This window comes from Pseudophryne corroboree, chromosome 2 (genome assembly GCF_028390025.1).
Source record: "Pseudophryne corroboree isolate aPseCor3 chromosome 2, aPseCor3.hap2, whole genome shotgun sequence".
Taxonomy (NCBI): Eukaryota; Metazoa; Chordata; class Amphibia; order Anura; family Myobatrachidae; genus Pseudophryne; species Pseudophryne corroboree.
Genome location: NC_086445.1, coordinates 445,605,949 through 445,632,762, shown reverse-complemented (window position 1 = coordinate 445,632,762; position 26,814 = coordinate 445,605,949). Strand labels below are relative to the sequence as shown.

General features: G+C 47.9%; 1 protein-coding gene across 3 annotated transcripts in view; it reads left to right on the top strand.

Moving 5' to 3' along the window:
• The window catches only part of DERL2 (derlin 2), a 70,679-nt gene extending 58,973 nt beyond the window's left edge, over positions 1 to 11,706 (top strand). For all 3 annotated transcript variants that reach the window (XM_063953682.1, XM_063953681.1, XM_063953683.1), the window contains exon 7: positions 10,852 to 11,706. In XM_063953682.1, the coding sequence (XP_063809752.1) occupies positions 10,852 to 10,957 (106 nt within the window). In that variant the 3' untranslated portion in view covers positions 10,958 to 11,706. The remainder of the gene's footprint in view (positions 1 to 10,851) is intronic.
• The last annotated feature ends 15,108 nt before the right edge of the window (positions 11,707 to 26,814 follow it).

The following is a 26,814-nucleotide window of genomic DNA, read 5'->3' as shown; positions in this document are numbered from 1 at the left end:
AGCGGGACAGAAGCCTGCCACTGAGGGGGCGGGGCCTTCTTCCTCAGCACACCAGCGCCATTTTCTCTTCACAGCTCCGCTGGAAGCAGCTCCCCAGGCTCTCCCCTGCAGTATCCAGGTACAAGAAGGGTAAAAAAGAGAGGGGGGGCACATAAATTTAGGCGCAAATAAAACATTTCTCTGACGTCCTAGTGGATGCTGGGACTCCGTAAGGACCATGGGGATATAGCGGCTCCGCAGGAGACAGGGCACAAAATAAAAGCTTAAGGATCAGGTGGTGTGCACTGGCTCCTCCCCCTATGACCCTCCTCCAAGCCTCAGTTAGATTTTTGTGCCCGGCCGAGAAGGGTGCAATCTAGGTGGCTCTCCTGAGCTGCTTAGAATAAAAGTTTAGTTAGGTTTTTTTATTTTCAGTGAGTCCTGCTGGCAACAGGCTCACTGCATCGTGGGACTAAGGGGAGAAGAAACGGACTCACCTGAGTGCAGAGTGGATCGGGTTTCTTAGGCTACTGGACACTATCTCCAGAGGGACGATCACAGGTTCAGCCTGGATGGGTCACCGGAGCCGCGCCGCCGTCCCCCTTACAGAGCCAGAAGAGACGAAGAGGTCCGGTGAAATCGGCGGCAGAAGACATCCTGTCTTCAGACTAAGGTAGCGCACAGCACCGCAGCTGTGCGCCATTGCTCTCAGCACACTTCACACTCCGGTCACTGAGGGTGCAGGGCGCTGGGGGGGGAGCGCCCTGAGACGCAATATAACAGAATACCTTAGGTGGCAAAACAGAATACATCACATATAGCTCCTGGGCTATATGGATGTATTTTAATCCCCTGCCATTTTACACAAAAAAGCGGGAGATAAGGACGTCGTGAAGGGGCGGAGCCTATCTCCTCAGCACACAAGCGCCATTTTCCTTCACAGCTCCGCTGGAAGGACGGCTCCCTGACTCTCCCCTGCAGTCCTGCTTCAGAATCAGGGTAAAAAAGAGAAGGGGGGGCATTGTTGGCAGCAAATAACAATAATTAACAGCAGCTATAAGGGAATAACACTTATATAAGGTTATCCCTGTATATATATATATAGCGCTGGGTGTGTGCTGGCAGACTCTCCCTCTGTCTCTCCAAAGGGCTAAGTGGGGTCCTGTCCTCTATCAGAGCATTCCCGGTGTGTGTGTGCTGTGTGTCGGTACGCGTGTGTCGACATGTATGAGGAGGAAAATTATGTGGAGGCGGAGCAGTTGCCTGCGTTGGTGATGTCACCCCCTAGGGAGTCGACACCTGACTGGATGATTGTATTTAAACAATTAAGTGATAATGTCAGCAATTTGCAAAAAACTGTTGACGACATGAGACAGCCGGCAAATCAGTTAGTGCCTGTCCAGGCGTCTCAGACACCGTCAGGGGCGCTAAAACGCCCGTTACCTCAGTGGGTCGACACAGATACTGAGTCTAGTGTCGACGGTGACGAGACAAACGTAATGTCCAGTAGGGCCACACGTTACATGATCACGGCAATGAAAGAGGCATTGAACCTTTCTGACACTACAAGTACCACAAAGAAGGGTATTATGTGGGGTGAGAAAAAACTACCAATATTTTTTCCTGAGTCAGAGGAAATAAATGAGGTGTGTGAAAAAGCGTGGGTTTCTCCCGATAAAAAACAGCTAATTTCTAAAAAATTATTAGCATTATATCCTTTCCCGCCAGAGGTTAGGGCGCGTTGGGAAACACCCCCTAGGGTAGATAAGGCGCTCACACGTTTATCTAAACAAGTAGCGTTACCGTCTCCTGATACGGCTACCCTCAAAGAACCAGCTGATAGAAGGCTGGAAAATATCCTAAAAAGTATATACACACATACTGGTGTTATACTGCGACCAGCAATCGCCTCAGCCTGGATGTGCAGTGCTGGAGTCGCATGGTCGGATTCCCTGACTGAGAATATTGATACCCTGGATAGGGACAATATTTTGTTAACTATAGAACATTTAAAGGATGCATTATTATATATGCGTGATGCACAGAGGGATATTTGCACCCTGGCATCAAGAGTAAGTGCTATGTCCATCTCTGCCAGAAGAGCGTTGTGGACGCGACAGTGGTCAGGGGATGCGGATTCCAAACGGCACATGGAAGTATTGCCGTATAAAGGGGAGGAGTTATTTGGGGCTGGTCTATCGGACCTGGTGGCCACGGCAACGGCTGGAAAATCCACCTTTTTACCCCAGGTCACTCCACATCAGCAGAAAAAGACACCGTCTTTTCAATCTCAGTCCTTTCGTTCCCATAAGTACAAGCGAGCAAAAGGCCACTCCTTTCTGCCCCGGGGCAGAGGAAGAGGAAAAAGACTGCACCATGCAGCCGCTTCCCAAGAGCAGAAGCCCTCCCCTGCTTCTGCCAAGTCTTCAGCATGACGCTGGGGCTTTACAAGCAGACTCAGATATGGTGGGGGCCCGTCTCAAAAATTTCAACGCGCAGCGGGCTCACTCGCAAGTGGATCCCTGGATTCTACAGGTAGTATCGCAGGGGTACAAACTGGAATTCGAGGCGTTTCCCCCTCATCGTTTCCTGAAGTCTGCTTTACCAAAGTCTCCCTCCGACAGGGAGGCAGTTCTAGAAGCCATTCACAAGCTGTATTCCCAGCAGGTGATAATCAAGGTACCCCTCCTGCAACAAGGAAAGGGGTATTATTCCACGCTGTTTGTGGTACCGAAGCCGGACGGCTCGGTGAGACCAATTTTAAATCTGAAATCCTTGAACACTTACATAAAAAGGTTCAAATTCAAGATGGAGTCACTCAGAGCAGTGATAGCGAACCTGGAAGAAGGGGACTATATGGTGTCTCTGGACATCAAAGATGCTTATCTCCACGTCCCGATATACCCTTCTCACCAAGGGTACCTCAGGTTTGTAGTACTAAACTGTCATTATCAGTTTCAGACGCTGTTGTTTGGATTGTCCACGGCACCTCTGGTCTTTACCAAGGTAATGGCCGAAATGATGATTCTTCTACGAAGAAAAGGCATTTCAATTATCCCTTACTTGGACGATCTCCTGATAAGGGCAAGATCCAGGGAACAGTTAGAAGTCGGAGTAGCACTATCTCAGGTAGTGTTACGTCAGCACGGGTGGATTCTAAATATTCCAAAATCGCAGCTGATTCCAACGACACGTCTACTGTTCCTAGGAATGATTCTGGACACAGTCCAGAAGAAGGTGTTTCTCCCGGAGGAGAAGGCCAGGGAGTTATCCGAGCTAGTCCGGAACCTCCTAAAACCAGGACAGGTCTCAGTGCATCAGTGCACGAGGGTCCTGGGGAAAATGGTGGCTTCTTACGAAGCGATTCCATTCGGAAGATTCCATGCAAGAACATTTCAGTGGGATCTACTGGACAAATGGTCCGGATCGCATCTGCAGATGCATCAGCGGATAACCCTGTCGCCAAGGACAAGGGTGTCTCTTCTGTGGTGGCTGCAGAGTGCTCATCTACTAGAGGGCCGCAGATTTGGCATTCAGGATTGGATCCTGGTAACCACGGATGCCAGCCTGAGAGGCTGGGGAGCAGTCACACAGGGAAGGAATTTCCAGGGCCTGTGGTTAAGCTTGGAAACGTCTCTTCATATAAACATTCTGGAACTAAGGGCCATTTACAATGCCCTAAGTCAAGCAAAACCTCTGCTTCAGGGTCAGGCGGTGTTGATCCAATCGGACAACATCACGTCAGTCGCCCACGTAAACAGACAGGGCGGCACGAGAAGCAGGAGGGCAATGGCAGAAGCTGCAAGGATTCTTCGCTGGGTGGAAAATCATGTGATAGCACTGTCAGCAGTATTCATTCCGGGAGTGGACAACTGGGAAGCAGACTTCCTCAGCAGACACGACCTTCACCCGGGAGAGTGGGGACTTCACCCAGAAGTCTTCCACCTGATTGTAAACCGTTGGGAAAAACCAAAGGTGGACATGATGGCGTCACGTCTAAACAAAAAACTGGACAGATATTGCGCCAGGTCAAGGGACCCTCAGGCAATAGCAGTGGACGCTCTGGTAACGCCGTGGGTGTACCAGTCAGTGTATGTGTTCCCTCCTCTGCCTCTCATACCAAAAGTACTGAGAATCATAAGAAGGAGAGGAGTAAGAACTATACTCGTGGTTCCGGATTGGCCAAGACGGACTTGGTACCCGGAACTTCAAGAGATGCTCACGGACGAACCGTGGCCTCTACCTCTAAGAAAGGACCTGCTACTGCAGGGGCCTTGTCTGTTCCAAGACTTACCGCGGCTGCGTTTGACGGCATGGCGGTTGAACGCCGGATCCTGAGGGAAAAAGGCATTCCAGAAGAAGTCATCCCTACTCTGGTCAAAGCCAGGAAGGACGTAACCGCAAAACATTATCACCGCATTTGGCGTAAATATGTTGCGTGGTGTGAGGCCAAGAAGGCCCCTACAGAGGAATTTCAACTGGGTCGTTTCCTGCAAACAGGACTGTCTATGGGCCTAAAATTAGGGTCCATTAAGGTTCAAATTTCGGCCCTGTCGATTTTCTTCCAGAAAGAACTGGCTTCAGTACCTGAAGTTCAGACATTTGTAAAAGGGGTGCTGCACATACAGCCTCCTTTTGTGCCTCCAGTGGCACCTTGGGATCTCAATGTGGTGTTGAGTTTTCTAAAGTCACATTGGTTTGAACCACTTTCCACGGTGGACTTAAAATATCTCACATGGAAGGTGTCGATGCTGTTAGCCTTGGCTTCAGCCAGGCGTGTGTCAGAATTGGCGGCTTTATCATATAAAAGCCCTTACTTGATATTTCATTCTGACAGGGCGGAATTGAGGACTCGTCCTCAATTTCTACCTAAGGTGGTTTCTGCATTTCACATGAACCAACCTATTGTGGTACCTGCGGCTACCAGGGACTTAGAGGACTCTAAGTTGCTTGACGTTGTCAGGGCCTTGAAAATATATGTTTCCAGGACGGCTGGAGTCAGAAAATCTGACTCGCTGTTTATCCTGTATGCACCCAACAAGCTGGGTGCTCCTGCTTCTAAGCAGACGATTGCTCGTTGGATTTGTAGTACAATTCAGCTTGCACATTCTGTGGCAGGATTGCCACAGCCAAAATCAGTAAAAGCCCATTCCACAAGGAAGGTGGGCTCATCTTGGGCGGCTGCCCGAGGGGTCTCGGCTTTACAACTTTGCCGAGCAGCTACTTGGTCAGGGGCAAACACGTTTGCTAAATTCTACAAATTTGATACCCTGGCTGAGGAGGACCTGGAGTTCTCTCATTCGGTGCTGCAGAGTCATCCGCACTCTCCCGCCCGTTTGGGAGCTTTGGTATAATCCCCATGGTCCTTACGGAGTCCCAGCATCCACTAGGACGTCAGAGAAAATAAGATTTTACTTACCGATAAATCTATTTCTCGTAGTCCGTAGTGGATGCTGGGCGCCCATCCCTAGTGCGGATTGTCTGCAATACTTGTATATAGTTATTGTTACAAAAATTCGGGTTATTATTGTTGTGAGCCATCTTTTCAGAGGCTCCTTTGCGTTTATCATACTGTTAACTGGGTTCAGATCACAAGTTGTACGGTGTGATTGGTGTGGCTGGTATGAGTCTTACCCGGGATTCAATATCCTTCCTTATTATGTACGCTCGTCCGGGCACAGTATCCTAACTGAGGCTTGGAGGAGGGTCATAGGGGGAGGAGCCAGTGCACACCACCTGATCCTTAAGCTTTTATTTTGTGCCCTGTCTCCTGCGGAGCCGCTATATCCCCATGGTCCTTACGGAGTCCCAGCATCCACTACGGACTACGAGAAATAGATTTATCGGTAAGTAAAATCTTATTATAAGGCAGCTATTGGGTAATCACTTATTATAAGTGAAAATCCCTGTTATATAGCGCTGTGGTGTGTGCTGGCATACTCTCTCTCTGTCTCCCCAAAGGACTTTGTGGGGTCCTGTCCTCAGTCTGAGCATTCCCTGTGTGTGTGCGGTGTGTCGGTACGGCTGTGTCGACATATTTGATGAGGGTTACGTGGAGGCGGAGCAAGGGCAGATAAGTGTGGTGTCGCCCCCGTCGGGGCCGACACCTGATTGGATGGATATGTGGAAGGTCTTAAACGACAATGTAAGCTCCTTACATAAAAGGTTTGATGACGCTGCAGCCTTGGGACAGCCGGGGTCTCAGCCCGCGCCTGCCCAGGCGACTCAGAAACCGTCAGGGGCTCATAAACGCCCTCTATCTCAGATGGTTGACACAGATGTCGACACGGAGTCCGACTCAAGTGTCGACGATGATGAGGCACATTTACAGTCTAAAATGACCAAGGCCATCCGATGCATGATTATTGCAATGAAAGATGTATTACACATTTCTGAGATTAACCCTGTTAATACCAAGAGGGTTTATATGTTTGGGGAGAAAAAGCAGCCAGTGACTTTTCCCCCATCTGATGAATTAAATGAATTATGTGAAGAAGCGTGGAGTTCCCCTGATAAGAAACTAGTGATTTCTAAGAGGTTACTGATGGCGTAACCTTTCCCGTCAACGGACAGGTTACGTTGGGAAACATCCCCTAGGGTGGACAAGGCGCTGACACGCTTATCTAAAAAGGTGGCCCTGCCGTCTCGGGATACGGCCGCCCTAAAGGAGCCTGCGGATAGAAAGCAGGAAGCTATCCTGAAGTCAGTGTATAAACACTCTGGTACTCTACTGAGATCTGCTATTGCTTCTGCCTGGATGTGTAGTGCTGTAGCAGCAATGGACAGATACTCTGTCAGACGACATAGATTCCCTCGACAGGGATACTGTTTTGCTAACCCTGGGCCATATAAAAGACGTTGTCTTATATATGCGGGATGCTCAGAGGGACATTTGCCTGCTGGGCTCTAGAATTAATGCTATGTCCATTTCTGCCAGCATGGTCTTATGGACTCAGCAATGGACAGGAGATGCTGATTCTAAAAAACACATGGAGGTTTTGCCTTATAAGGGTGAGGAATTGTTTAGGGACGTCTATCGGACCTCGTGTCCACAGCAACAGCTGGAAAGTCGACTTTCTTGCCTCAGGTTTCCTCACAGCCTAAGAAAGCACCGTATTATCAAATGCAGTCCTTTCGTTCTCAGAAAGAGAAGAGGGTCAGGGGCGCATCCTTTCTTGCCAGAGGCAGGGGTAGAGGTAAGAAGCTGCACCATGCAGCCAGTTCCCAGGAACAAAAGTCCTCCCCTGCTTCCACTAAGTCCACCGCATGACGTTGGGGCTCCACAGGCGGAGCCAGGTGCGGAGGGGGCGCGTCTCCGAAACTTCAGCAACCAGTGGGTTTGCTCACAGGTGGATCTCTGGGCTGTACAAATTGTATCTCAGGGATACAAGCTGGAATTCGAAGCGACTCCCCCCTGCCGTTACCTCAAATCAGCCTTGCCAGCTTCCCCCATGGAAAGGGAGGTAGTACTGGCGGCAATTCACAAGCTGTACCTCCAGCAAGTGATTATCAGGGTCCCCCTCCTTCAACAGGGATGGGGTTACTATTCCACAATGTTTGTGGTACCGAAACCGGACGGTTCGGTGAGACCCATTCTGAATTTAAAATCCTTGAACACTTATATAAAGAAATTCAAGTTCAAAATGGAATCGCTCAGAGCGGTTATTGCAAGCCTGGAAGAGGGGGATTTTATGGTGTCGCTGGGCATCAAGGATGCTTACTTGCATGTCCCCATTTACCAACTTCACCAGGAGTACCTCAGGTTTGTGGTACAGGACTGTCATTACCAGTTCCAGACGTTGCCGTTTGGCCTGTCCACGGCACCAAGGATTTTTACCAAGGTAATGGCCGAAATGATGATACTCCTTCGGAAGAAGGGAGTTATAATTATCCCGTACTTGGACGATCTCCTCATAAAGGCGAGGTCCAGAGAGCAGTTGTTGATCAGCGTAGCACTCTCTCAGGAAGTGTTGCAACAGCACGGCTGGATTCTGAATGTTCCAAAGTCGCAGCTGATTCCTACGACGCGTCTGCTTTTCCTGGGCATGATTCTGGACACAGAACAGAAGAAGGTGTTTCTCCCGGTGGAGAAGGCCCAGGAATTAGCATCTCTGGCCAGGGACCTCCTGAAACCAAAACAGGTATCTGTGCATCACTGCACGCGAGTCCTGGGAAAGATGGTGGCTTCATACGAAGCAATTCCCTTCGGCAGGTTCCATGCAAGGATCTTTCAGTGGGATCTGTTGGACAAGTGGTCCGGATCGCATCTTCAGATGCATCGGCTGATCATCCTGTCCCCAAGGGCCAGGGTGTCTCTTCTGTGGTGGCTGCAGAGTGCTCACCTTCTCGAGGGCCGCAGGTTCGGCATACAGGACTGGGTCCTGGTGACCACGGATGCAAGCCTCCGAGGATGGGGGGCAGTCACTCAGGGAAGAAACTTCCAAGGGCTGTGGTCAAGTCTGGAGACTTCTCTACACATAAATATACTGGAACTAAGGGCCATTTACAACGCCCTGAGTCAAGCAGAGCCCCTGCTTCGAAACCGGCCAGTGCTGATTCAGTCAGACAACATCACGGCGGTCGCCCATGTAAACCGCCAGGGCGGCACAAGAAGCAGGATGGCAATAGCGGAAGCCACAAAGATTCTTCGGTAGGCGGAGAATCACGTGCAAGCACTGTCAGCAGTGTTCATTCCGGGAGTGGACAACTGGGAAGCAGACTTCCTCAGCAGACACGACATCCACCCGGGAGAGTGGGGACTTCATCACGAAGTCTTCACACAGATTACAAAGCGATGGGAACTGCCACAGGTGGACATGATGGCGTCCCGCCTCAACAAAAAGCTAAAAAGATATTGCGCCAGGTCAAGGGACCCTCAGGCGATAGCTGTGGACGCCCTAGTGACACTGTGGGTGTACCAGTCGGTATATGTGTTTCCTCCTCTTCCTCTCATACCCAAGGTACTGAGAATAGTAAGAAAGAGAGGAATAAGAACAATACTCATTGTTCCGGATTGGCCAAGAAGGACTTGGTACCCGGAACTGCAAGAAATGCGCACAGAGGACCCATGGCCTCTGCCTCTCAGACGGGACCTGCTGCAACAAGGGCCCTGTCTGTTCCAAGACTTACCGCGGCTGCATTTGACGGCATGGCGGTTGAACGCCGGATCCTAGCGGAAAAAGGCATTCCGGATGAAGTTATTTCTACGCTGATAATGCTTTGCGGTCACGTCCTTCCTAGCCTTTATCACCGTATATGGCGAAAATATGTTGCTTGGTGTGAGGCCAGGACGGCCCCTACAGAGGAATTCCAGCTGGGTCGATTCCTGCACTTCCTACAGTCAGGGGTGACTATGGGCCTAAAATTGGGGTGCATAAAGGTCCAGATTTCGGCCCTATCCATTTTCTTTCAAAAAGAACTGGCTTCACTGCCTGAGGTTCAGACATTTGTCAAGGGAGTGCTGCATATTCAGCCCCCTTTTGTGCCACCAGTGGCACCCTGGGATCTTAACGTTGTGTTGGATTTCCTGAAATCCCACTGGTTTGAGCCACTTAAGACCGTGGAACTAAAATATCTCACGTGGAAAGTGGTCATGCTGTTGGCCTTAGCATCGGCTAGGCGTGTGTCGGAATTGGCGGCTTTGTCATGTAAAAGCCCATATCTGATCTTCCATATGGACAGGGCAGAATTGAGGACTCGTCCCCAATTTCTCCCAAAGGTGGTATCATCGTTTCATTTGAACCAACCTATTGTGGTGCCTGCGGCTACTCGGGACTTGGAGGACTCCAAGTTGCTGGACGTAGTCAGGGCTTTGAAAATATGTTTCCAGAACGGCTGGAGTCAGGAAGACTGACTCGCTGTTTATCCTGCATGCACCCAACAAGCTGGGTGCTCCTGCTTCAAAGCAAACTATTGCTCGCTGGATCTGTAGTACGATTCAGCTGGCTCATTCTGCGGCTGGATTGCCGCATCCAAAATCAGTAAAAGCCCATTCCACAAGGAAGGTGGGCTCTTCTTGGGCGGCTGCCCGAGGGGGTCTCGGCTTTACAGCTTTGCCGAGCGGCTACTTGGTCGGGTTCAAACACCTTTGCAAAGTTTTACAAGTTTGATACCCTGGCTGAGGAGGACCTTGTGTTTGCTCATTCGGTGCTGCAGAGTCATCCGCACTCTCCCGCCCGCTTGGGAGCTTTGGTATAATCCCCATGGTCCTTACGGAGTTCCCAGCATCCACTAGGACGTCAGAGAAAATAAGAATTTACTCACCGGTAATTCTATTTCTCGTAGTCCGTAGTGGATGCTGGGCGCCCGTCCCAAGTGCGGACTTTCTGCAATACGTGTATATAGTTATTGCTTAAATAAGGGTTATTGTTATGAGCCATCCGTTGAGTGAGGCTCAGTTGTTGTTCATACTGTTAACTGGGTAAGGTTATCACAAGTTGTACGGTGTGATTGGTGTGGCTGGTATGAGTCTTACCCTGGATTCCAAAAATCCTTTCCTTGTAATGTCAGCTCTTCCGGGCACAGTTTCCCTAACTGAGGTCTGGAGGAGGGGCATAGAGGGAGGAGCCAGTGCACACCAGATAGTACCTAATCTTTTCTTTAGTGCCCAGTCTCCTGCGGAGCCCGTCTATTCCCCATGGTCCTTACGGAGTTCCCAGCATCCACTACGGACTACGAGAAATAGAATTACCGGTGAGAAAATTCTTATTTTTTATTCCAAGAAGTGGTATTACATTATAAGCTAAATCTAAAATAAGTCTATAGTCATCTCTTAAGACTTAGAACATGTTTTATTATAGTTTACCACTTGTGCATGTCTGATGTTTTTATTTGTTAATTGGGTTTTATACTTACATAGAATGTAATTTACAGGAAAGCAATATTTGATACTCCAGACGAAGACCCAAATTACAACCCACTGCCAGAAGATCGTCCTGGGGGTTTTGCTTGGGGAGAAGGACAACGGCTTGGAGGTTAATAAAACAGATGTCCAGGGAAACATGGCTATTGGGAGCTGAACTTTTTTTTATAACTTCTGGAATGCACATTGTCCCTGTTTTCAGAGCTAACGTTTCAGTTCTCCAGAACAGGAAGCACTTTATAATCCATTCAATGACCCAAGGAAACTTTAATTTTCCCACCAGTGCCTCTGAGTTGAGGTTTTGTTTGCATTGGTACTTGAAGCTCTTGGACCCAAGGACACAAAAACTGGAAATGGGGAAACCAGTGCTTGCCAACTGGACTGTGCAGAATTCTGTATTGCTTCTTAACAGTTGGTGTGTGTTTATTAGTATTTTCCTTTTTAATATGTATGGAATTTATTGCTGTTTGCAAGCACAGACGCGAAGTGTTGATACTGTAAGTCTGTGCCAGTGTCCCCCTCACAAATAATGCACAAAATAGGGTGGCGTAACTCCAACAACCATTCCTCTGCTGTGTAATTTAAAATGCAATGCAGATTTTTTTTTTTTTTTTTTTTTTTTTTTTACACACACACATTAATAGTAACAAACTATGCACTGTTTAAACAGTGGGATATAAAATCTGCAATGTTTTCTGAATTTATAGGTTATACTATAATAAGGTTTCATCATCAAAATGTCACAATTTCTATCTTCTTTTTGGATTTATGTGAGATAATGGAGGCGTATGATGGTGGCCTAATAACCACATTGGGGAACATGTATGAGCAGTTTTTAATGTGTGCAATAAATCCTTTTAAGTTGTTGTAGTGTCCAAAATCCTATTGGTAGAAATGTGTAACGCAGAACACTATCCATCACCCAATATAGTGTAATTTATTTATATAATGCTCATTTTCTCATAGGAATGTGATGCGCTTTGCAGACCTCAAAAAACATAGCACATGGTACAAAAGATTGCGTTTACAACAAGTCGAAAAACCACCCAAGACTATAAAAGGAAAACCTAGAAAAGTTGCATAATGCAGGGTTGGCCCAATCATTTGGCGAAATAAAGTCCACAGGTTATATATTTCACCCATGAGGGGTACCAGATGAGGCACCGTCTTTGGTGCACTACATAGGAGTACCTTGGCTGGAATAGATTATGCCTAGAAGCGATGACACAAAATGGGTGCTTGTCGCATCCTAATGCACAGAGTAGGATCCTAACACGTACAGCTCTGTATATTTCTCTAACGGTTTATGGCAGGCTTATCCAACCCGCGGCCCGGGCCAGCTAGTAATGCGGCTCAGTGCAATTTTTTATTTTTTAAGAAATTCTAAAGTTTCAAGTTACACTGCCGGCGCTTGTGGCCGGAATGCGGCCGGGGCACGTCACAACGGTGACGCCAGCGCGCTTCACCCGCACCATCCATTATATTAGCTCCGAGAGGCCACATCTTGCAGCCTGTGCGAAGTATGGGTGAGCGCGTCACAAAAGTGACGCCAGCTTCACCTGCCCCCCGTCCATTTTAGAAGCTCCTACAGGCCACATCTTGCTGCCTGTGCAGAGTGTAGGTGAGCCGGTTGAACTGTATTGCGCTGCGGCCATCACTATCGCGCAGCGCTCCTCCACTGTTTTGCAGGGTCGGACTGGCCCACCGGGGACCTAATGAAACACCCGGTGGGCTCCGACCTGCAATAAATTAGCTCATTTTTGCCGTGATTGATGGCGGCTTTTAACTGCTGCGTAGGCCGCCATCTCTCTGCAGGATTTATTATTCCCCGTATATGTTAACTATGTTTTCTATGGTTTTTTTGGATGATCAGGTATCGTTACTGTTTTATTTTATGTGCGGCCCAAACCAAATTTTCATCTTCTAATGTGGCCCAGGGAAGGTGAAAGGTTGGACACCCCTGGTTTAGGGGATACTGGGAGCAGGATCGGCACCAACCTCTTGAACGGTTAATGGTCTGGATCTCCGCTGACAGGACGCTAGCTCCTGAGGTGTTTCGCTCTCCCCCAGGGTCAGCCTGCACTCCAACAGCATGCCGCCACCCCTAACAGAGCTGAAGACGCTGGGTTGGTGAGTACTGGAACCGGGGTCCTGGTTAGCGGGTCCCCGGTTCAGATGGTGGCACGGCGCTGCGGTGCCTGCTGCAGAGAGCCACACTGATGCTGACACAGAAAAGGGGTTTTAACCCCGTTTTCTGTAAATCTGTGAGACTTAAAGCTGGTATAAAATACAGGGACACTGCACGCCATTAAGGGGCTTCCCGGAGAATGGGACCAGCGGCTCAGAGGTGCCATTTCCTGCTGCATCACAGTCTAGGCTGCAAGCAGGGAAGCGGATAACTCTGTATCCAGCCTGTCACGTAAGATTGTACTGCCTGTACCTGATGCTATCTCCTTAAAGGACCCTGCTAATCGTATAATTGAAACTATGCTCAAATCAATTTACGCTGCACTGGGAGTGGCACAGAGACCCACCATTGCTTGTGGTTTGATCACAAGGGCCATTGTTAAATGGACCGGTAATATCATAGAGGGTTTTCAGACTATGCCTCAGGACGATCTTCTAACGTTCCTGCAATATATTCAGGATTCTGCTAACTTCATGAGTGAGGCTATCAAGGACATTGGCCTAATCAATTCACGCTCTATGGCTATGGCAGTGTTGGCTTGCAGAGCGCTATGGCTCCAACAGAGGATGCTGATTCAAAAAGGGGCGTTGAGAACCTTACCTTAACGGGGTGATGCTTTGTTTGGTGAGGAACTAAACAAGTGGATTTCACAAGCTGCGACAGTTATGTCCACCTATCTGCTGTCTGCGGCTCCTCCGGCTAGACGTGCTTACCCCGGCCCCCCTCTTCAGTCCTTTCGTGTGGCCAGATTTAGAGGCAGGGCCAGGGGTGCCTCAAATGCAGCTAGAGGAAAGTGAGGTAAGTCTCGCAGACCAGCGGCCTCTGGATCTCTGGAACAGACTTCAGGCTCTTCCTCGACGAAGCCCTCCACGTGATGGGTGGCCCCGCCTGCAGGGGGACTTTCAGGTGGGTGCTTGACTCCAATATTTCGATCAGGTTTGGGCGGAGTCCTGCTGGGACTCTTGGGTGAGAGACCTAATCTCCCACGGGTACCAATTAGAGTTTCAAACACTCCCTCCTCATAGATTCTGTAGCAGGAGTTACCTTTCAAGATGCCATCCGCAAACTGCTACATACGCAGGTAATTGCTCCAGTTCTTCCTCTGCTCCAAAACAGAGGATTTTATTCAAGCCTGTTCGTGGTACCGAAGCCGGACTATTCGGTAAGGCCGATCTTGAACCTAAAATCTCTGAACCCGTACCTACAGGTGTTCAAGTTCAAAATGGCATCTCTGCGAGCGGTGGTTTCTGGCCTAGAAGAAGGGGAGTTCCTAGTATCCCTGGATAATAAGGATGCCTACCTTCACGTACCGATTTATCCACCTCATCAGGTTTACCTCAGATTTGCACTGCAGGACAGCCACTTCCAGTTTCAGGCCTTACCTTTTGGTCTCTCCATGGCACCGAGGGTGTTCACAAAGGTTATGGCGGAGATGATGTTACAACTCCGGGTGTTGGGAGTGAACATCGTCCCATATTTAGACGATCTCATAAAAGCTCTGTCTAGGGCTCGGTTGTTGGAAAGCATCGACCTGACTACACAACTTCTCACGAATCACGGGTGGATTCTCAATCTACAGAAGTCACACCTGGAACCATTGCAGAGGCTTTAGTTCCTGGGGATGATACTGGACATGGGATCTCAGAAAGTGTTCCTTCCTATGGACAAAGCATTGACCATTCAGTCTATGGTTTGCGCCGTTCTGAAACCATGCAAGATCTCTGTGCATCTTTGCATCTGCCTACTAGGCAAGATAGTGGCCTGCTACGAGGCAATTTAATATGGAAGATTCCATGCCCGTCCGTTCCAGCTGGATCTCTGCTGGACAAATGGTCGGGGTCACATCTCCACATGTACCAGAGGATATCCTTTTCACTAAAGGCACGGATTACCCTGCTATGGTGGTTGCAGGTCTTCCACCTAGTGAAATGTCGACGTTTCAGAATTCAGTATTGGATTCTGTTGACAATGGATGCGAGCCTCCGTGGTTGGGGTGCTGTGAACCAGGGGGCTCAATTCCAGGGACGGTGGTCGCCTCAGGAGTTTTCTCTTCCGATTAAACATTCTGAAACTCAGGGCGATTTACATACCGTGGAGGTTACAGGATGAAACTATAAGAGACGATCAGAACACGGGTAGATCAGATACATAACAGGTAGTGTTGAAGCAATGGTGAGGAATCAATAATTATAACAATGGGAGCTGATGTGGGGAAGAAGGGGTTAAAATTAAAATAGAATAACCTGGAGCAGCCCTGTGGAGGATGCTGCAGGCCAATAGTCCTTTGGATCCTACCACTCCACCTCAGCATCCTGTGCTGCAAGCTCTGGCTGCTGCTGTCCATCAATAAATCCTTTGCCATTACTAATATATCACTACAGATTTTGTTTGTTTTTCAGGTTTGGACAAATCCTGATTTCTCTGTGGCTTTAGTGAACAGTGCATAATTGGTGTCGGAGCGTAAGATCTGCTTTGGGGACGCAGTTAAGTTCCTGACAGTCAGGATCACGGCGGACAAAATACATATGCCGGAATCCCTGACAGTAATCAAAATGCTGGTGGTTGAAATCCCGCCCAGTATTCCCACGGTATGCGGTTACCAAACCGCTCGTTGGGATCTCTGCTGTCAATCCTGACTGGGGCACCATACTGCCGCTTGTATACTAGTGAGGTAGGTGATTCCCCCTCTATGGGTGTCCACGAAAGGGAGGGAGAATAAAACCTGTGGCAAGCGTAGCTTGCCTACAACACCTCAAGGGGCTCTGTTGCGATTGCTTCCCTGCCAGCATTCCACCGCTCGGGATGCTGGTGGAGGGTTACCATACTGATCCTATTCTCACTAGGGTGGTGGTCCATGCCACCACCCGAGAGGGAATATAATAGTGTGGTGAGCGAAGCTCACCTCCAAGCCCGGAGCGGAGCAAGCCAGCGAGGGAACACGCTGCAATTGATGTCGAGATTTTGACTGTCTGCTTTCCTGCATCAGGATTTCGACTGTCGGGAAATCATACTGAATCTCTGCTTTGTTCTTATACACCTCTTACTTTTTTTTTTTTATTAAATAAAATAAATTTAAAAATCTGTTTATATCAAGGGCTCTGAGGGCTACTAATTGCTTAAAGTAATGTTATAGGTCTAACACGATCTTTTGTACTAATAATGCAAGGTGTTAGTAACAAGACTGAATCCACAATAAGTATTTAGGTTTATGTTTCAGCTAAAAAATTTAAATAGAATTCATGTCGGTAAACATTCTAAACATAATACAAATACAGTAAGTACATGTTTATTAAAACAGTGTATACACGAGTGCCATGAGCAAAGCAAGAGAAGATGTGGAGAGAGGAGCTGCAGATCAAGTGCTGCCCATGGCCACAGCTGTGATTTAGTATGGGGGTGACTATATATGGCTTTGCGGTCGGTGTTCCTTGTTGTAAGTGGAACTAGTATATCAGAAGTATAGTGAGAGTTAGGGACACCTCAACCCAGTTTAATCAATCATTTACTTACAATATCACTATGAGTCCTTGTTCCAGGGTGGCTTCCTCTGTGTAGGGCCTGGATCTTTTGTCAGTCATGTGCGCTCTCTTTTCCATCTGTTGCCCCAATGGAGCCCAAAGTCAGTCTGTAGCGTCCCTGTATTGCACTTAGAATTCTGTTAGGTGGGAGGCCCCTGGTCCGTGATGGCATATTGAGAAACCTATTGTTCCTAGAGCTGTGGGGCTTTGTATTTACTCATCCTTTAGATCTGTGTATTTTATATTTTAATATTTATTTCTATAGCATATTTCGACTTGATCACACAAATAGATCTATTGTCTGTCCATTAATGAAAAACAAAGGAGAACCAAATTCTGATTAAAATACTATAGCTAATCGTTTATTGAAAGCAAGACACACAGTGATATTCTTACAACACAGCTACACAGATATTGTACACATATACATAGAAGACCGTTTCTTTAAGTCTAGAATCAATACTGTTACAGTTCTTCCAATTGGAAAATTAGTGTGAAAAGCAAAATCAGTTTTTTGTTTTTTTTTAAATACTTTATTGGACAACTGTATAACAATTACAGACAAGAGTATGTGATGCAAGGTCACAATGGCATCCCTTTCATCAATCTGCCGTTATAAACAATGTGGTATAGAAAGGAAAAGAAAACGAGATGATATATCATGCAAACATGGTTATGAATTAACTTGTGGGACTCCTTTTAAAAAGGTGAATGTCCCCTATCTAGCACTTCAAGATTATACCATGTAGTGTTTACTACTGCTTGTCGCAGGAGGATCTTAACAGGGTCATCTAGCGTCTAAACGTATGGGAGCCATATCTCAAAGAATCTCTTTATTTTGTTTTCTTTGTCGAGTATCATCTCCAGCCACTCCATGTGGAATAGATATGATAGTCGTGGTAAGAACAGAGCTAGAGATAGGGAGTCTGTAGCTATCCATTGCGATAGTATTGTTTTCTTACCCGCTGCTGCTATTTTGGTTAATAATATGCGTTGGCCATTCGACATCCTAGAGGTAGGAGGTGTCGGGTGTATGTCCCAAATGACCCACTCCGGGAAAGTTTCTAAAGCGAGGTGTAATCTGTCTCTGATAAAGGTTTGTATTATGTCCCAGAATTTACGTACCTCTAGACAGCTCCACAAACAATGATATATGTCGGCTTCTACCATGCCACATTTAAAGCATTTAGAATCGGATGCCGCCCCCATTTGTTGCCTTAGTTTCGGTGTGATGTAGGATCGGTGTAAAATTTGATAATTCATCTCAGCATAAGATGCTGAAATAAGGGTTTTATTGATCTTATTAAACGCAGTAAGCATAGTGGGGATATTAATGGATGGGAAGTCTGGTGTCCACTTTACTAATCCCGTCTGGGTGGTCTCCCAATCAATAGATTTTTTAATATATGTATAAAGCAATGCTGTGGAGGGATGTATCCTGGGTGTTGATTGTAGCGTGATGTCTAAGGTGTTGGTCCTGTCTTCTGTGGACATGGCGGCTATGGATTTGTTGATGTAACTACGAATTTGGAAATATATAAACAATGGGATTTTAAAGTGTGGTAGAATTTCACAAAGATTGGAATATGTGCAGGTCTGGTGGGTATCTTTACATATCAGCTGGTAAAGCAGTCTAGTACCTTGGTTCGACAGGGCGGTCAAGGTGGTGTGTGCAGCAGTTCCTCTAAGGTCTGGGTTATGGGCCAAAGGGAGAAAGGGCGTAATATAGCTGGAGATACCCATTCTAGAGTGTGTCTGCCTCCAAGCCGCACAAGTCGAGGTCAATAGTATGTTGTTTTGGATCAGGTGGGGGAAAGCCGACGGACGCGTATGCAGTAAACTGTCCAAAGAGAGCTCAGGGGAGAAGGTCTGTTCTAGACCAGTGTTAGCAAACGTCTCGGTCCCATGAATCCAATCGACAGCATAGCGGTAGTTCGCAGCCAGCATATAGCTCCTAATACAAGGCAGATTAACCCCCCCCCCAATTTCTGTGATTGGTTCAGTTTAAATAGTGAGATCCTAGGTTTTTTATGTGCCCATATAAATTCACTAAAAGCCTTATTTATAGTCTTTATATCTGCGTCTGATATCAATAAAGGTAGCATTTGGATGGGGTATAGCAACCTCTGGAAGGAGATCATTTTGATCAACTGGCATCGTCCTAAGTATGAGAGGGGTAGATGTTTCCATGCCTGGAAATCGGTCAAAGTACGTGCGACTAATCTTGGAATGTTACATTTGTACAAGTCAGATGGGTGAACAGGTATCTGGAGCCCCAAGTATGTGATTGTTTGGTGCGCCCAGCGGAATGGGAACTGCAAGTTCCAGCCATGTTTAGCGTTTGGATGTAACGCCAAAGCTTCTGTCTTGGAGGTATTCATTTAAAACCCAGAGATCGATTCAAAGGTTGTCAACATTGACAGCAGACCGGGAAATGCATCATGAGGGTTTGAGAAATATAGTAATAAGTCATCTGCGTAGGCTGTGACCTTAAGGTCCTTGCCACCTAGTCCTATTCCATGCCAGTCTGATCTCGGGTGACAGTGTCTAAGGAGCGGGTCTAATGCTAAATCAAAAAGAAGTGGAGACAAGGGGCACCCCTGTCTCGTGCCTCTGTGTAATGTAAATGTATCTGTGTTCAGTCCATTTACTGTAAGGAATGCAGAGGGTGAGTCGTATATGGTACGAAAGAATTTGACAAAGTCGGCGCCAAACCGTTGCCAGTGTAGTACCCTCAGCAGGTGAGACCATGATACACGATCAAACGCTTTATCAGCGTCACAGCTTACTAGCAAGGATGTCCCACCTGGTTTCTGGGCCGCTATGGTCAAGGCAGCGACCACTTGTCTTATATTGTGCACGGACGTTCTCCCCTTCACAAAACCTGTCTGTGATGAATGTAAAAGCGAGGGTAATACTGTTTGCAGCCTATGTGCCATGAGTGTTGTTAGGATTTTAAAATCCTGATTTAAGAGGGAAATCGGGTGGTAAGATTGCACTAGGGTAGGGTCTTTCCCAGGTTTTGGTAATACTATTACACGGGCATGGTTGAAAGTGAGGGGGGCCGCGTTTCCAGCCAAAATGGAGTTAAGTAAGGTCAGGAGGTGTGGCGTCATATGGGGTAGTAGCAGTTTGTAATACTCTGCACTCAGTCCGTCTGGGCCCGGGGATTTACCATTAGTCAATTGTTTAATTACTGTTACTAATTCCAGTTCAGTAATAGGAGTCATAAGTGAGTCCCGATCTTCCCCTGACAATGTGGGGGACCCTGCTGACCTCAAGAAGGCCATACCGTTGACGGGGTCGTCCGGTGGGGCCGTGTATAGTTCCTTGTAATAAGTCAGGAAGGAATCCGCGATATCCGTCGGGTTAGAGGACATCCGAGCTTCAGATTGGAGGGTTAGAATGTGTGAGGTAGGGCGCTGGCTGCGAACTACATTTGCTAAGAGTTTGCCGGCTTTGTTTCCCCATCTGAAATATTTGTGTTTTTGAAAGTCCAAAGCATATTGGGCTCACTCTGTACAGAGGTTGTCGTAGGAATGTTTTGTCTCTACATAGATTCTGCGATTGTCCTCCGTTGGAGAGGCCAATAACGCTGCATAGGAACTCGTCAGTGCCAGGCTGAGGTCATGGAACCGTTGACCGAGACGCCTGCGCTTAGCGGCCACATATGCAATGATGTAGCCCCGCACCACTGGCTTGGATGCAGACCAGAAAAGGTTAATGTCATCTGTGTGTTGTGCGTTATCATTGGCATAGTTAAGAAAATTAGCCTCCAAATAAGATTTAAAGTCATGGGAAGTATATAGGTGTGAGGGAAACCTCCAATTAAAGGAGGTCTGTTTAGGGAAGTCTAGTTTAAGTGTGAACCAGGTTGGCGCGTGATCAGAAATGGCTATGTTTTCTACTTTTGAATCGCATATCCTGGAAAGCAAACCTGCTGGAAGTAGCCAGTAGTCTATCCTAGTGGATGTGGCATGTGGATGGGAGTAGAATGTGTATTCCCGACTAACCGGGTGCTGGTGTCGCCATGGGTCTATTAGGTGCAAGGATGATATTAGTAATTGTAGAGAAGCTGGTACCGTGTAGTTTTGCCTACCAGGAGTACCTGACCTATCCAGGGATGGTTGTAATGTGGAATTAAAATCGCCCCCGATAACCAAGCTACCCTCAGCCCATTCTTGGAGTCGGACATAAATGTTTGAAAAGAAGGCATTATGATCTAAATTCGGTGCATATATAGTCACCAGAGTGTAGCATTCCCCTTCTATCCGCACTTTGATAAATAAGAACCGACCCTCTTCATCTTCCAGTGTGTCTAATATGTCATATCTAAGGGACTTGTGAAATATAATTACTACTCCTCGTTTCTTAGATGTAAAGGATGCTGCATGAAAATTCTGGATCCAGTTATCCCTAAGCACATTGGGATCCCCCGATTTCCAATGAGTTTCTTGTAACATTGCTACATCGGGTCGTAAACGTTTAAGGTGTTGTAATATCTTTTTTCGTTTAATTGGAGTATTGAGACCGTCCACGTTCCAAGTAAGGAACTTTAGTTTCGTCTTAGTTACTAAAGAGGCAGTCATAAGAGAAATGGTTCTAGCCTATACCTGTCCTGTCAGACATGTGAGATAGTGATAAGATATATCGTAGGGTCCCCCATGTCCCAGCCAGTGGGGTAACCCGATCATCAATAGGGATGGTAACACTGTGCCACAACATCAATATTAGAGGTATCTGTAACCAATTTGATACAGTAAGTCCATTTTCTACATTTTTTTGAACCCATAACAGTGGTCTAAATGACCCATTATAACCTAATATTAATATTCCGATCAGATGAGGGAGGAAAGGGGGGGGGGGGGGGGGCAAAACTAAACAAAGAGGGAAAGGAGAGAAGGGGCAGAAAGGCCCCGCATTTTTCAATACCATGAACAAATAGTACTGTAATTAGCAGAACATAGAAAGTGTCAGTGATCCGCCATACATTACCAAACATGATTTCCATAAGGGAGGTGATAAATGTAATAATTCTATGATGTAGTTCGATATCAGCCTCTGTCTTTAGAGGCAGGAGAGGAGTGGTGTCGCAAGGATTCTGCAAAGTTCTTTGCTTCTGAAGATGTGTCAAATAAATACGTCTTGCCGTTATGTTGAACGCGGAGCTTCGCCGGGTAGAGTAGTGCGAATCGAATGCCTTCGTCGAACAGGATCTTGCAGATGGGGGAGAATTCCCTCCTCTTCATGGCCACGTGATAGGAGAAGTCCTGAAACAAAAGCAGCTTTTCTCCATGAAAGGAAAGCTCACGGGCTTTGCGGTATGCATCCATCACTTTGACTTTGTCCGGGTAGTTAAGGAACTTGAATATTACCGGTCTAGGTCTCCGGCGATCTGACTGAATATCAGGACCAATTCGGTGCGCCCGCTCAATCGCTAAGGACTCTCCATCTGCCAGGCAGCCCAACTCAAGAGGCAACCAGGAGGAGACCAAGGCCAGCAATTCTTTAGGTCTGACTGATTCCGGTAAGCCAATCATGCGTAGATTGTTTCGACGGTTGCGATTTTCCAAATCTTCCTGCTTTTCCTGTATCGCGGAGATGGTAGACGTTTGAGAATCAACAACGGAGCGGTCAGCGGTCAGATCGTCTTCCAGATTTGAGACCCGTTGCTCGACTTCATCCAATCTTGAGCCATGTTCTTTTAACTGTGTCATGGTGGAATCAATGGCATCTTTCAGTCCTGCAAGCTTCTTGTCCAGCAGTGGCGAGAGTATGTCAGAGATTTCCTGTGCCCTGGCTACTGCGTCCATAGTGTATCTAGCGGGATCTGGTACGCCATCTAAGACGTTGGCATTAGGGGACGAGGGCGGTGAGTTAATAGAGACCGAGGTAGATGCCCTGGTGTCTTTGGTTTTTGCCGGAGCAGAGCCGCGTCCCCCTCTTTGGGGTTTGGCTATGTATTTATCCATATATGCGTGGTGGTAGCACGATACAAAAATAGGTGTTTGCAAAAAACCTGCCCTGCAGGGAGGAGATGTGGGTGCGTAACCACAGTGCTTGATATGTTGGATCACCACGGCCTGTGTCTCGATGGTGTTGGCCGATTGCAGGAACTATGTAGTGTAGCCTGCGGGCAGGGTTCTGACTTGCTGTGCTGCAGTGTGTTTGCCAATGTATAGTCCTCCACCCTTGCTGCTGTGGGGTCTCTGAGGCCTGGGGCTCATAGTGTACAAGCCAGGAAGCCTTTTATTTATGTAAACACTGTGGTGCCATGCGGGGCAGGTCGGCGGGATGAGATTTATTTGGTACCTCTGCCGTTAGCAGCTGCCTCCCTGTGTCTGTTTGCTGTAAGCTGCGGGGGCACAGTATGATATGTGCGAGCCTCGGGTAATGGCAGTGGGCCTAGTGTGAGGGCACTCACCCGTCGCTAGGCCGCGTCACTGCTTCAGCCAGGCACCCGCGGCGTCACCGTCTTCGTCGCCGGCAGCTGCGTCACGGAGCCTGGAGGTGTAGGGAGCCAGACCTGTCCGACAACGATGTCCGTCTCGGGCGGGGAGCGGAGGGCCAGGCCGGGAAGGTGAGAGTCAGGACGCCCGGCCACAACCAATATGGCGGCCGCTGGCAGCGTGCGCCACAGCTGGCGCTCGAACTCCGGGGAAAGAGGCGGTGGGGAGCCGGGGAGATGGTCCCTTCTTGCCCACCACTGTCTCCGCTGGCCCCAGGTGTAGTGTTGGGGCTCAGATTCCTGTGTATCGCCCGTTAAACGTTGCTCGGGCAGCAGGGGATGGAGAGCTCCATTAAAATGCGGCCAGCAGAGGGTCCGCCCACGGGAAGTCTTTTTTTTTTTTTTTTTTTTTTATCTCGTAGTGGAAAGAAGTCTGGTCTGGTGGTGGGGAGGTATGTATATTATATGGGTGGGGGTATTCATTCACAACATTAAACTAAAGAAGCAACACCGTTACCTTTGCAAACTAGAATAGGATGATAGCTTAGGTATACAGATGATGGTTTCGGTAGAGGGGCTTGGCTTCATGTCCTGATCTTGGCAGTACCACACTTGCCATCTGCTCCTTGTCTCTAGGCACAGTTCCAGGTTTGTTCCTGTTTTTGAACAGTAACAACGTCTCTTTTTATTATTTTTTTTCATCTTGAGAATTCTTATTTCTTTAGAAGTTACCATTAAAAGTGCAACAAATTATGTCATAATCAATCTCTGTAAACTTGCCATGATAGAAATTGTAGTAATGGTGTCACATATGAGGTGTTTAGGTTAATCACTTTAGCAGTACAAGTCCGGGTCTGGGTATTTAGTTTAAACCTCCCTGGTTCCGCCACTGCTTCTGATTTAGGAACAGTTCAGAGGAAGATATTCATTAAGTGATGCCCCTTCAATGCTGCAAGTGCCAGCCGCATGGCAGGTGCGTGTCATTGAAGAGGTGCATTTCAGTGGCAGAGGGCTTGGAGAAGCCCAGAGCCTTCCCTTGGGTGAGTAATCATGCCCATTTCCTATTCAAAGTTGTGCCCGCATTCTGTTCTGCATCTCTAATACCAAATATGCCAACTGCTATCAGCTTCTGTGTAATGTGCTCTTGTATTTTCTGCCTTCCATCTAGCAGAGTGTAGGAGGTCCTGGATGCCATATATTAAACCACAGTCTTCTACTGAATTACTTAAGTCATTACAGTGTGGTCCACATGTATAGTAATTGACTCACATTTTTCAGTTCACCATGTATATAGGAGATACTTTATGAGGCAATTAAAGTATTATTTATTTCTCCTTCGTCCTAGAGGATGCTGGGGACTCCAAAAGGACCATGGGGTACAGACGGGATCCGCAGGAGAGATGGGCACTCCAAGACTTTTTAAATGGGTGTGAACTGGCTCCTCCCTCCATGCCCCTCCTCCAGACCCCAGTTAGATTCCGTGCCCAGAGGAGACTGGGTGCACTCTAGGGGAGCTCTACTGAGTTTCTCTAAAAAAGACTTTTGTTAGGTTTATTTTTTTCAGGGAGCACTGCTGGCAACAGGCTCCCTGCATCGTGGGATTGAGGGGAGAGAAGCAGACCTACTTCTGTGAGTTAAAAGGCTCTGCTTCTTAGGCTACTGGACACCATTAGCCCCAGAGGGTCTGATCACTTGGTGCGCCTAGCTGCTCATTCCCGGAGCCGCGCCGCCGTCTCCCTCACAGAGCCTGAAGAGAGAAGCCGGGTGAGTAGTAGAAGCAAGAAGACTTCAGACGCTGCGCGCCATTGCTCTCACACACAAGCGGCCACAGGGGGGGCGCCCTGGGCAGCAATATATCCTCTTTTTGGGACTGGTATGAAGGTATACATTGCATAGGCAATGTATACAGACCCCCGCCAGAATAAATAAAAGCGGGAACGAAGCTCGACGGGTAGGGGGCGGGGCTTCCTCCCTCAGCTCTAACCAGCGCCATTTTCTCCACAGCTTGCTGCAGAGACGCTGCTCCTGGCCCTTCACTGCTGTACACAAGTAACAGGGTGCACAAAAAGAAGGGGGGGGGGCACAAAATTTTGATGTTGATTATTGATATAAAAGCGCTTACAGGTCTGGGGCATTGTTTAATTCCTTCAGACCGGTGAGGCGCTGGGTGTGAGCTGGCAAACTCCCTTTCTGTCTCTCTGAAGGACCTTATTGTGGTTCTGTCCCCTATAGCCCAGTGTGTTTGGGGGTGTCGGTACGCGTGTGTCGGCATGTCTGAGGTTGAAGGCTTTTCCCAGGAGGAGGCTGGTGTGGAGACTGAATGGAATGTGGGAGTGACTCCGTCGGCACCGCCGACTGCTGATTGGGTAGATATGTGGAGTGTTTTAAATGCAAGTGTGGCTTTATTGCATAAGAGGTTAGACAAATCTGAGTCTCAGAACCAGGCATGGAGACAATCCATGGGAAATGTTTTGTCACAATCTCAGGCCCCCTCAGGGTCGCAGAAACGTTAATTTACCCAGATAGCAGACACTGATACCGACACAGATTCCGACTCCAGTGTCGATTATGATGATGCTAAGTTACATCCTAAGGTGGCCAAGAGTATTCAGTACATGATTGTGGCAAATAAAGAGGTGTTACATATCACAGAAGACCCCACTGTCCCTGACACAAGGGTCTGTATGTTTAAGGGAAAGAAACCTGAGGTAATGTTTCCTCCCTCTCATGAACTGAACGCTCTTTTTGAAAAAGCTTGGGAATCCCCTGACAAGAGACTGCAGATTCCCAGGAGGATTGCTATGGCGTATCAGTTTCCCTCACAGGATAGGTTACGGTGGGAATCCTCACCCACGGTGGACAAAGCTCTGGCGCGTTTGTCCAAAAAGGTGGCGCTACCGTCCCCTGACACGGCAGCCTAAAGGATCCTATGGATCGTAAGCAGGAAACAACCTTAAAATCTATTTGTTACTACGGGTACGCTGCTCAGGCTGGCCGTGGCATCGGCATTGGTGAGTAGCGCTATTGAAAGGTGGGCAGATAACTTAACTTATCATCTGACATAGACACCCTGGATAGGGATAACGTGCTTTTGACGCTGGGTCATATCAGGGACGCAGCGATATATCTAAGGGAAGCGGCGAGAGATATTGGCCTCTTGGGATCAAGGGCCAATGCCATGGCAGTCTCGGCTAGGAGGGCGTTGTGGACTCATCAGTGGAATGGTGATGCTGACTCTAAAAAGGCTATGGAGGTCCTGCCCTTCAAAGGTGAAGTGTTGTTTGGTGAAGGCCTCGCGGACCTGGTTTCTACGGCTACTGCGGGTAAGTCTTCCTTTTTGCCTTTTGTCCCTCCGCAGCAAAAGAAAGCGCCTCAATACCAGATGCAGTCCTTTCGATCTCATAAATTCAGGAAAGGGCGTGGATCTTCCTTCCTCGCGGCCAGAGGTAAGGGAAGAGGAAAAAGATCGCCGGCTGTGCCAAGCTCCCAGGAGCAGAAGTCCTCCCCGGCTTCTGCCAAATCCACCGCATGACGCTGAGTCCGCACCGGTGGGGGCACGTCTTCAGCTCTTCGGTCATGCCTGGGTTCGCTCGGGCCTGGATCTTTGGGTACTGGAAATTGTGACCCAAGGGTACAAACTGGAGTTCCAAGACGTGCCTCCACACCGATTTTTCAAATCGGCCTTACCAGTTTCTCACCCAGAGAGAGAGCTAGTGTGTGCGGCAATACAAAAGCTGTGTCAACAGCAAGTCATTGTCACGGTTCCTCCATTACAACAGGGGAAGGGGTTTTATTCAACCCTGTTCGTGGTCCCGTAGAC